Source organism: Rhincodon typus, chromosome 14, assembly GCF_021869965.1.
Source record: "Rhincodon typus isolate 14 chromosome 14, sRhiTyp1.1, whole genome shotgun sequence".
In the NCBI taxonomy this organism is placed as follows: Eukaryota; Metazoa; Chordata; class Chondrichthyes; order Orectolobiformes; family Rhincodontidae; genus Rhincodon; species Rhincodon typus.
The window spans coordinates 45,059,304-45,071,795 of record NC_063345.1 but is presented as its reverse complement, the minus strand read 5'-3'; the positions used below and the strand labels follow the sequence as shown (position 1 = coordinate 45,071,795).

The following is a 12,492-nucleotide window of genomic DNA, read 5'->3' as shown; positions in this document are numbered from 1 at the left end:
CTAATGCTGCTTGGCCTGCTGTGTTCATCCAGCTCTACACCTTGTTATCTCAATAATGGCCAACCCTGTTTTCTCCATGAAGTTAAGACATGAGGCTTCTCAGTGTTGAGTCCCTCAATCAGGAACTGTGTGCCTTTGAATGACAGAACCTCCCCTGGGAGCCTGCAGGCAGACACAATTGGCTTGCTTTTTGAGCTTCAAGCATAGTGATTTCCCCACTTGTCACTGCTGGAGTTTACAAATGGCGGCAGTGGGCATTGATTACCGACCTAAAGGTCTACTGGCAGAATGGGAAAAGTCATCCATGAAACTTCCCATTCCAGACTGAATTTCCAAACTTGACATGGAGGTTGTGGGGAGGTTGGGGGAGAAATATTTAAACCAGATGAGGCAAAGACGGCACAGTTCCTTCCCCAAAGGATATCAGTAAACCAGTTAAATTTTAGAACCATCCTGTAGTTTCATGGTCACCATTTTTTTAATAATTCACTCATGTTACTAATAACAGCGGAATCCACTGATGCAGGAAAATGCTAATCTTAAAATGTACAGCTACTACAAGACAAAGTTAACAAATGATTGAATAGGCTCAGACACAAGCAAACAATTTTGAATAATTTGCAGAATCTCATTTTCAGTGTTGCAGCTCTCTGCAAGGAAGTATTAGGAACTGTTCAGTGAATTTGAGACTAACCTCAAATGTATTCAGCACATGTTGACAGACAGTCAATAGTTCATTGAGACCCTTGCGAAAAGGCTCTACAGATGGAATTCCACCTGGAAAATAATTCACAGTACAAAGTAATTAACTCCTTCCAGTTCACTGCAGCATACTGTTTCATATTTACAATATGCAACTCTAATACACTATTCCCTATAGACTTTTCACAATTCAAATTGTTTCTATGTTTTACAAACTTTTCATATGTTCACAAAAAGTTAACATTCCTGAAGGTTTATCTACAATTAAATAAGAAAATGGTTATATAGCTACAGCTTATGGACAGACGCAACATTTCAGGGACACTTATGCTGTGGGAGACAGTCCTTGCTGTTGTACTTTCTCCAAAATGACAACTACTTGATTGGATGTATATGTTTAGCAACAAAAAAGTCTTTTATTATGCTCAAATAGTCTAGAATTCAGTGCTTAAAGTAACAAATAATAAACCTAGTTGAAGAGCCAGGATACTTGTTCAGAAACTACTGGAGCGGAAAGCAGCAGAACTGAAAACCAGATGTAACTATTCATTCGTTATTTTTTGGTTGATCATGTGCCATCAGGATTACAATTCTCAGTGAACACAAATGCTCATGTGGTTGTTTATTTTTACAGTCATTTACTCATGGAATAAGTCGAAGTTCAAGAAAGGATGTAGAATTCTATTCTAAAATCTCTAGGTATGAATGTTGACAAATGGGATCATGTTCCCTCAGAATAGATCCAGGCACAGTCAGAATTCAGGATAGTGTATTTCATTCCCTAATCCCACAGAATGGCCTTGATTGGACAAGATCCCAAATACTTTTACTGGCTGAGGGAAAGAAAACGACTTAAATGATAACCTTGCATCCTTGCCAAATCATCAATCTTCAGTGACAGGTACAGAAAATCCTCACGAAATGGAAAATAAATAATCGCAGACAAAAGCTTTGGGAGTTATTTGAGTTCAGTGATAGCAGTGCAAGCACACCGTACATTTGGACTATTCCAAAAGGATATGTTGACACATTTAGTAGTACGCATCAAATCAAAAGATACCAGATTGTTTCCAACCCAATGCACCTTAAGTAATGCCGAGTACAAAAAACACAAAACAAGTTCTTGAAACTGTCCTATTTAAGTAGAATTTAATTATTTTGGGAATGCATTCAGCATTGTGGCATGGCACATAACACATCATCTTCACAAATGCAACCTCCTAACTCATTTGACTCCTCCAATAACTACATTAATAAACAAACATTAGGGATGATTAATTTAAGCCTGTCTAAAGTAAATCTGAGATTAGGACAGAAACTGTTTTAAGCGCCTAAAACTATTGTTTACTGCAGGTTTCACTTTTGTGAGCCAGACACAATAATATCAGCTTTTAACACAAAAAAGGTACTGAGTAACCCAACCAGAAAGCACAAATGTATTCTCCAGTGCTAAGCCATGCCAACAATAAACTCAAAGAACCAATCATCTACCTGTTGCTGAGGTAGCCAAACTGACCCAGAAGAGGATTGATTTTGTGACCAATCGACCACAGCATACTTGGGGTAAAAGAGAAGAAAACCCAGCATACTCCAAATACATGCATCGATGTCAAGTGAGAACATGAAAAGATAATCAGTTACGTCATCCTCCATGGACAAATAAGAGTAACTGATACTTATATAGCTTCCATAATGTTAAAAAAAAAGGTGCTTTACAAACTAAAACAGAGAAACATATGCAGGCAGAAGTGAAAGACTGATTCAAATGCTGGTCAAAAACATAGGATTTCCACAAATTGATGAAGAGGCTTAGGGAAGAACATCATACTGTAAAGCCTAGACAGTTGAGGGATCCACAAGCAATGCGATGCAAAGGAAGCTCAAGTAGAAAGTTAAAGAATTTAATGCAGGAAGAAACCGTAATAAAAAAAGTTTAAGGCCATGAAATTATTTGAAAATGAGCACAAGTGGATAGTGAATTAGTATTCTTTAGCAAGATTGGAAAAGTGTATAGGACAAGTTGGAACATGCGAAAACAGAAACTCAGGGATTGAATAACAGTGTCTAAAAGTTAAAAATAAAGGATAAGGATTTCAGTAACAAAGAGGCTGGAGGAGACAAGGTTGGAACTGAGAAGTTAATGTGGGAAGGGATGTCAGATTTTAAACTCAGGTCAGGGTGGAACTGATACAAAGGCTTTGTATAATCTGATACAGTCTGAACAAATGCCTCTAAGGGAAAAAGAATCAATAGAAGAAGCAAGAGTTTATGTCGGAGCTGAAGATAATGACATTTTTGGTCTTCCAATGTTAAGTTGGAGACAGCTGGACCTTATCTAAGAATTGTTGTCAAACAAGTACTCTGTGAGCATCAAATAGAGAGCCAAGTGTTATATTGGTAATGTAGATCTGGTGTTAAGTGTACAAATAAAAGGTGAATACATATCTATGGGTGATATTGATGAGAGTCAACATATCAAGGGGAAGAGACAACAGATAGCATCAAACTTTGGATGAGTTTTGAAATGACTCTGATAAGAACAGATACAATTATTGTTGAGGTTTATTGAATTATAATACAGTAATCAAGGCAAATACAGTTCAATTAGAGTTTAACATTGGTAAAGATGGGAAAGCATGACTGTCAACTTATTCAAACATTACAAAGAGATTGAGGAGGGAATTATATGCTAAGGTCACAGAAATGCCATTTGTAAGAACAGCCAGCAACACTTCAGTGGACTGGTGGAGCTCAAAAAGAAAGCTTTCAGAGACAAGAGCATGCAAGCTAGGAGGCAGAAGAGGCCTAAAGACCCAAAAGTGAGGCTAAAAGATAAAGATGTATAAGTTGGATGGGTGTATTGAGGAAGAGTGACAATTTTTTTTTTTTTTTTAAAACAATGGAAAGGGGATAATACCAAAAGAAAGAAAAGTATTAATATGAGCTAAGAACAGGCAAAGTCAATGGTCAGAAGATGCAGTCATGGAGGAAATGAGAGGACGAAATGGATGTGAGAAATGCCAAGAAATGACAACTGGTATGAGTGGATGACTTGGTGGAGAATAGCCAAAAAAGCTGATGACCTCAATCTCAGAAATACAGCAGTCAACCAATTCTACATTTAGAAAATAAGGATGATGGGGTTTGAAAAGGTGTTAGCCGAAAGGAAGAGGAACCTGAATTTGTCCGTGCCCTTCGGTATGAGCCTGGAATATGACATCACAAAGAATAGGGAATAACTGGGAGAAACTCAGTTGTATGGCGGAGCTTAAGGGCAATGGTGAGATAAGTACACATGTGTCTGTCACACACTGAACAACCGATCAGTATTCTTGTCTCCACTAATAATCCCATTAAGAATCATTTTTAATTTCCTCTTGGACACAAACTTTTAAAGCAGCATGATGTACTTGATCAGGTGCTTTATAAACCATAGTTAAGAAACATGGAAGATTAAGTTAAGTGTCTACTGTAAATGCAGGGTGGGATAGTCTAGCAATTTGGAGCTGTCATCTTAAAATGGCCGTCTCATCTAGGAAAAGATCACGAGGACCTTTCTGGCTACTGCTATCTCTGAATGAATATGTATCCGAAATGCTTGAACATGGAATGCTACAGTACAGACCACGCGCTGGAAAGGTGGATTAGAATGCACAGCTAGTTTATTTAGCTAGTAGCAACAAGATGAATTGAATGGTCTCTTTTATGCTGTAATTTTTCTTTGATGCTATGATACTACAGTGCTGTAGATCATTTTCATTTGCACTCCAAGCATGAGCCTTTAGGAGAGATGAAGATAAAAACTAGACACTATTGAAAGTTTAAATATTGTAGAAATTAATAGATACATTTGATAGCAATCCTGTCATGACCATCAGCAAAAACTGGGCATCTGAGGCATGCTCTCCACTGAAATATTTGACAGCTGATTAATTGTTTGAATTTCTCAAATTATCACATCTCATTTTCTGAATGACGATCCTTCTCACCATGTATCCATACAGAAACAAAAGCATGCACTTAGTAGATAAGTCGTGAGTATCATATATACAGTATGCACAACAACCTCAAAATCAATGACAGCAAGGAAACAATAAAGATGTACAGAGCATAAGACAAAAGATTAATCAATACTGAAAATTTCCTCAAATTAGACAGAGGGTCTTAATGGAACAAAATACAGGAATTACCTCTTGTTTGAATTCTGAAGTTAATTTTGCTTTCTGATGGATGAGTGATGCTGTAGCCACAAAATTCTACTTCTGGGCTGAGAATAAAGAAATTAGGCTTAAAAAGTGAAATGTAAAGTTAAAAATTCCTTTTTCACCAGATTATAAAACTTTTCTGTAATTTTAAAAGACTTTTCATTTCAAAAGGATAATCTTTGGGCTTGGTTTAAGTGATCTTTGTCCTAGAATGTTACACATGAAATTTCTACAATCCAGAAAAGAAAATATAATGGAATCCTTTTCCAGGGAACCTATGGTGACCAAAGTGGGTGTAAGAGGAGGGTATGAGCTACAATGATGAGTAACAGGGACTTCTTCAATTTTGGCTTTCCACATATAGATCCAGATTACTGGGATGTTTCCATCTCACTTTCAAATTGCATTATGTAAAGATCATACCTTTTTTTAATATATGTTTGATCGTGGACTGAAATGGGAAAAGGACTGTCTTACAGCAATGGCCCGAGGAAGGAATGGCTATACTTTTAAAAACTGAAACTTGGTGCAAGGTGGGTTTACACTGTTGCTTTGTTCAAGCACTGGGGGAGACCATTTGTAGACAGGCCGGCACCAGGAAGCATATACAAAGTGAGACGCTTCCCACAACAGGCTGCTGATTGGTTTTTGAAGTTATGACCAGTTGTGGATGCCAAAACCTGACAACAAATATCCAATTGGTTCCTGGGTAGCTGAGTAGCTTGTGGATGTGAATAGTACCGACAGAAGCCTTCAGACTGCTACAAGGACAGATAGTGTGTCTTACTTTCCAGTAAAATACCTAAAGCCTGAAGAAAGCCAATTTATTTTCCTTTACCAGTTGCTGTAAGCTGTGCTCTTTAGCCAGTAACTAAGAAACTTTGCAGTTAATGTACCAATTGCATAGACCTCCTGCAAAGAAGTGAAAAGAACCTGGAGAAAAGAGAATGAAGAAAAGAATTTTGTTTCACTCCATCCATACCACCAACTTTTTTTGTGTGTGTGTGCGCGTGTGCGTGTCTGTGTGCGTCTGTGTGCGTCTGTGTGCGTCTGTGTGCGTCTGTGTGCGTCTGTTGGGGTTTGGTTAGGGGGACGGGTTCAAGTTTAAAATAGTATGTCAACAGTTCATAGTTGTTTACCTATGATTAGAATCCATTTTATTTGTAACAAATATTAGTTCCTGTTAAGTACAGAAACCTGGTCCAAGTTTTCTGTTAACCTGAGTGCATCTGGCAGGTAAATTCGGGACTTTGTATACTTTGATAACATTTTTTACTTTTGCGCTTACTCTCGGAATAGCAGGGTTCAATTTTCAGCACGTTACCTCAGTGAAGCACGACAAGAACTCGACTGAAATGTAGTAATTTAACTCACTAACTGTGGTAAAGTCAAATCTAATACGTTCCCTAAACCATCTACAGACTTTTATGTTGCTGCAATTCAATAGCTCTCTGTTACTGAACTTCAATACGAGTCTAAACGGTTAATAATTTGGTGTGGAGACTGTAACCACAAATAAAAATACATTGAGCATGATCACTTGATTCGCACCATCACAACTATATTCACAAAATGTGTGATAAGTTATAGACTGTAGCTTAAAGGTATAAAACTGTACATTTAAATTTAATATTAAAATATTTTAGTTATCTACAGAAAATAATTCTGGCACGATTAAAGTGCACAGCTGGTTACATCAAGCAATGATTGAGATCAAGCAATTTTGGAGAACAAGATTAAATGGGCTGTTGTTATGTATCAGCTAAAGAATGGAAGGGGCTTAAAAGCCTGCACAGAATTCCATAAATTCCCATTACCCTTCTTCAGAAAGAGTCACTATTCTCGAAACATTAACTCTATTTTCACTCCACAGATGCTGCCAAACTTGCTGAGTTTCACCAGTAATTTCTGTTTTTGTTTCAGATTTGCAGCATATGCAGTTCTTGGTTTTGATTATATCCATAAATTCCTTTCTGGTTCAATTCATTCCTGAAAATGTTGTTCATTCTTCTCCAAATTAGTAAGTTTATATAGAATTCAGTCTATCGGTGGCAGTTACAGAATATTCAAGGGAGAGAAAAACAGTATTGGTTGCACTGTGAGTATTATAGGCAAATACCATTTACAATCTAACCCAAAGCTTCACAATCCTTTCTCCAATGAGCAAAGATTTTCCCTGTATCTAATTTTGTTGAATGCCTTAATCATTTTAAGTACCAATATTCAATTACCTTCAACCTTCTACCCAAAGGACTAAAAAGGGATGTTAATGTAATCTGTCTTTATAATTGAACGCTTTAAGTTCTTGCATTATTCTGGTGAATTAGCACAGGTACCCTTTTCACAGCCACTGCAGCTTTCCCTAGGTTCAATACTCAAATCTGAACCACAGTATTCCAGATAAGTTTCGGACAAAGCTCTGTGCAACTGAAGCATAACTTTTGAATTCCAATCACTTTGAAGTTCAACACTGGTTAGCCTTTTGATCACTTTTTGTATCTGTGCACTATTATTTTACAATGAGCAGATTTGTGCAGTAACAGTTCTACAGTAACAAATTTTCAAAACAATATTCTTCTCCCATACTAAACTCAAAGTCATATGCGGAGTTGTATTGCCCCAACACTCTGCAATACTACAGTGCAAATTTGGAATCATCTCATCTACCTTAAGAAAATGACCTGATTGAACATTGTAGAGCTCTAGTTTGCTATCAAGACAGAATTGATACATATGGAAAAAGAAATTGGATTGATCAGCCTTTCCTTATTTCCAGTCTGTTTCTCTTTGGTATCACACAATTTATTGGTTCAAAACACATTGCTTTGTGGACTGTTTGTCGAGTTTGTCTATCTGTTTATTTTGAAAGGATTGATCAGTACATTAAAATACAATCAAAACATTTGAGAAAAGGAAATACATTGCCCTTGAGAATATGCTCACTGGTCAATTAAGGACGGGTACCTAATGTTAGCAATGCTCACATTGCATGAACAAGTTTAAAAAATACAAAGCAAGACACTGAGTGTGCTGGAAACCCGAACTCAAAACATACTCAGCTAGTCAGGCAACATCTGTGAAGAGAAAAACAGAGGTAACGTTTCAAATTCGTGACTTTTCAACAGTGGTCTCATGCCACACATAAAAGTTGCAACAAAATATACTTCAAAAAGTCTGCTGTGCAAATACAGATGGGATAGAAGTTATTTACTGAAGCTTCTGAAAGATTATTCAGAGAGGAGTTGGAATGGTTTCAATTTAATTTTGCAATAGAACCAATGTAACCCTACCTTGTTGCTATCTGCAGGATAAGTAATGCTGACCGTGTGAATGGGAAATGGATAAAACATACACACATTTGCTATGGCCTTTATTTCTGTTTTGTTTACATAGTTTGCTCTCTACATAAGTACTAGGATTGGTGTCAATTGAGAAAAAAAAATACTGGGACAGAACCCCATCTGTAATCATGTATTAATCTAATCCCACACTGACCAAAAAAGTCTATTCAAAGACTATTTACCACTGTTTCTCATTAGAATACATCACAAGCATGTAAAAGAAAAAAATTGTTAAAATTAAATAAGAACATTCACACACTCCAATTTAAACTATTTGATTTTCAATCATGCATCTGAATTAACGAGTGCTAATCATGCTGTTTGGCCTCAACTTTCCAACAGAGCATTTCCAAATATTCAACTACAGATAGCTAAACTGCTTACTTCTTCATAATCATATACCGTAGTGCATTCCCAAGTGTGTGGTCCTCATCATGCAACACAAATGTAACGCTGGAATCATCACAACCTTCTGCTTGGACCTAGAAGAGATGCAGAATAACAAATAAACCATGAATGCAAGACAGTATTGATTCCTTCCTCCCAACCATTGCAAAAACAACAAAAAAAGTTCAATGTTCCTATAATTATTGATCACTTCTTTAATTACAAAAAGTCTGTCAAGATCACAATAAGGAAAAACATCCTCAGTTCTCTTTCCACTGCAAAATAACTACACATCACAGCATATATCCTGAGTACACGGATTCTGAAATATTTTCAGCCCCTTTTGCAATAATAAGAAATATGGGAATTATGGGACTGTATAAATAAAGAAATCTCAGTGGAAGGGGCAGGTGTTGAGTACTTGGATATTCAAAAATATTTTGCTTCTTAATAAAATTAAGAAACATGGTAGTAAAGGAATGTAACACCACAACAGGAAGTTGGTTAAACAGAAACAGATAAAGAAGCCTGTGAACATATTCAAATAGGTCTGGTGATATGTTCAGGATCCTGACACCAACTTGGAGTGACTCAGAGCTTCTGATCAAAATTTGAAGTGTAAAGAAGACAATGACTAGGTTAGAAATTATTTAAAGCAGCATGGTGCATTCCGTTATAGCATTTCAGAGACTCAAGCATGGCAACAGTTGTGCCAAGATTCCTTGACAGTGACATAAGTGCACAACTTCTATTTTTATTTGTACACTGTGACAAATTGAAAGAATTAAAATGTGACTACAATGTGATTTGCATGTTGCCCTCAAGCAAAAGCAAAAATGTTATCACTTTCATGTTGCTGATGCCTTCATCCACTGTCAGGCTTGTTTAGACACATATGATGAAATGATAAAAACCCGAAAGAACTGCGGATACTGTAAATCAGGAACAAAAACAAAGTTGCTGGAGAAGCTCAGCAGGTCTGGCAGCATCTGTGAAGGAAAAAACAGAGTTAATGTTTCAGGTCTGGTGGTCCTTCCTCAGAACCAGCACCAGAACCATGAAATATTATTTTGGAGTGTTGTTGCAAAAGCTGATAATGGGAGCATTAAGAAACTGGACCCCAAGCATGATCATAGTTATTGATGTAAACAGTTTTGAAATTATTTTCTAGCACAACCCTGCTTCTTTCTCACTTCTGAAGAAGGGTCCCAACCTGAAATGTCAACTTTCCTGCTCCTCTGATGCTGCCTGGCCTGCTGTGTTCCTCCAGCTCCACACTGTATTATCTCTTCTTTCTCACTTTCTTCTCTGTAATTGTAGACAGTGCATTTGACAGACGGCCAACATCAGTGATATTACAACTCACGCCACTGAATTCAGTTTTGCACTCAGCAAAAGCATTCCTTCACTAATATTTCTTTAGCATTGGACCTCCCAAATTTGAGACAGACAAACAGAGTGCATCAGTAAAAACAAATTTAATGTATAAATCAAAGCCATCCAGGAATCAGAAACTTAAGATTACAGCAGAGTGGTGGAGCAGGGTTGTTTTTCAGACTGGAGGTCTGTGACCAGCAGCGTGCCACAGGAACCGGTGCTGGCTCCGCTGCTTTGTCATATAGAAGGTATGATTAGTAAGTTTGCAGATGACACCAAAATTGCTGGTGTAGTGGACAATGAAGAAGGTTATCTCAGGGTACAATGGGACCTTGATCAGGTGGGCTGACGGGCCGAGGAGTGGCAGATTGAGTTAATTTAGATAAACATGAGGTGTTGTATTTTGGCAAGGCAAATCAGAACAAGACTTATACACTTAATGGCAGGATCCTAGCCAGTGTTGCCAAACAAAGAGACCTTGGAGTGCAGGTTCATAGTTCATTGAAGGTGAAGTCACAGATAGACAGGGTAATGAAGAAAACATTCAGTAAGCTTGAGACAGGGTAGTGAAGAAAACATTCAGTAAGCTTGCCTTTATTGATCAGTGCATCGAGTATAGGAGTTGGGAGGTCATGTTGCGGCTGTACAGGACATTGGTTAGGCCACTATTGGAATACTGTGTACAACTCTGGTCTCCCTGCTATTGGAAAGATATTGTTAAATTTGAAAGGGTTCAGAAAGGATTTACAAGGATGTTGCCAGGGTTGGAGGATTTGAGCTATAGGGAGAGGCTGAATAGTCTGGGGCTATTTTCCCTGGAGCATTGGAGGCTGAGGGGTGATCTTATAGAGATTTATAAAATCATTAGGGGCATGGATGGGGTGAATAGCCAAAGTCTTTTTCCCAGAATAGGGGAGTCCAAAACCAGAGGGCATAGGGTTAAGGTGAGAGGGGAAAGATTTAAAAAAGGACCTAAGGGACAAAATTTTCCACACAGAGGGCAGTGCATGTATAAATGAGCTGCCAGAGGAAGTGGTGAAGGCTGGTAAAATTACAACATTTAAAAGACATTTGGACAGTTACATGAATAGGAAGGGTTTGGAGGGATATGGGCCAAATACTGGCAAAAGGGGCTAGATTAATTCAGGATATCTGGTTAGTACGGACAAGTTGGACGGAAGGGTATGCTTCTGTGCTGTACAACTCTATTACTTTGTAACAGAGAAACTACCCTATCGTATGAAAGAAAAACAAAGTACTGAAGAAACTCAGCAGTGCCATTGGGCTCGGCACATTGGCTCTGGTTTTTTCTCCAGAGATGCTGCCAGACCTGTTGAGTTTGTCCAGGATTTTCTGTTTTTGTCAGTTGAATCTTTTATTTTTGTTTTACCTTATCATATGCACCAGCATAGCTTGACAGGGCCAGGGTTGACGATGTCCTTGTGATATTATTGTGAGACTATTAATCCAAAGACTCAGGTCATGATCTGGGCTTGAACCTGCCATCGCAGGAGGAAGAGTTTAAATTCAAAAAAAGTCTGAAATTAAGAATCTAATGATGACCATGACATCATGAATGTCATTTTTAACAAAAAAACTGGTTTACCAATGTCCTCTAGGCAAGCAGACTGCTGTCCTGACCTACAAGTGACTCCAGTCCCACGGCAATGTGACTTGTAACTGCCCTCTGGTCAATTAGGGATGGGCAATAAATGCTAGCCTAGCCAGCGATGCCCACATCCTGTGAATGAATCAAAAAAAACTGCAAAACCAATTATTTCCTTGGCCATGTGGACTTCAATATCCCAGACTTGAACACAGCTCACTCCATACAGTTTACCTTAAAATGCTCCCATTAATTTACAACAGACGTTGTACGTGGAGTGCACACCCAATAAGTAATCTGTTTAAATATAAAATGCATGTCTCACCAGGCCATCTTACATCACTTTTAGACGCAGGTGTACAATGTTAGATATACCAGGATTGCAGCCAATAGATGATGATTGGCATCAATTAAATATTGCTACATTCCTTATTTTAAAATCAGCACAATATCAACTTATTAGCCTCTGAACATAACAATGGCACCTGCCTTTGAATACTCTCCTCAACTTTGCTTAATATCTGTCATACAATTGACAACAACCATAATACACAAATACCTGCTCCGCTTTAAACTCATACACAACCTGAAGACAAGTCAACATCAGACAGCTTTCAAGTGATCAGAGATCCAAGCCAACGCTTGAAAATGTCAAGTAAGAAAATTACAAGAACAACTTGCATTTTAAATGTAACAAGAAATAATCACAGGAGCCTTAGCAAACAAAATTTGTCACCAAGCCACATTAAAAAAAAAATCAGGATAATGCCCAAACTCTTGATCAAATTAATAGGTCTTGAGGACCTTCTGAAAGGAGACCGAGGCAGAGAAGATTAAGGAAAGAAGGAATTCTGGAGCTTAGAGTCCACAGACT

At 37.8% G+C, this 12,492-nt stretch overlaps 1 protein-coding gene across 1 annotated transcript in view; it reads right to left on the bottom strand.

The window, feature by feature from the left end:
* The window catches only part of polr1d (RNA polymerase I and III subunit D), a 20,841-nt gene that overhangs the window by 1,087 nt on the left and 7,262 nt on the right, over positions 1-12,492 (bottom strand). Inside the window, exons 3-5 of the mRNA XM_020517519.2 lie at positions 8,633-8,730; positions 4,893-4,969; positions 695-777 (exon numbers count right to left, since the gene is read on the bottom strand). Of these exons, the coding sequence (XP_020373108.2) occupies positions 695-777; positions 4,893-4,969; positions 8,633-8,730 (258 nt within the window). The remainder of the gene's footprint in view (positions 1-694; positions 778-4,892; positions 4,970-8,632; positions 8,731-12,492) is intronic.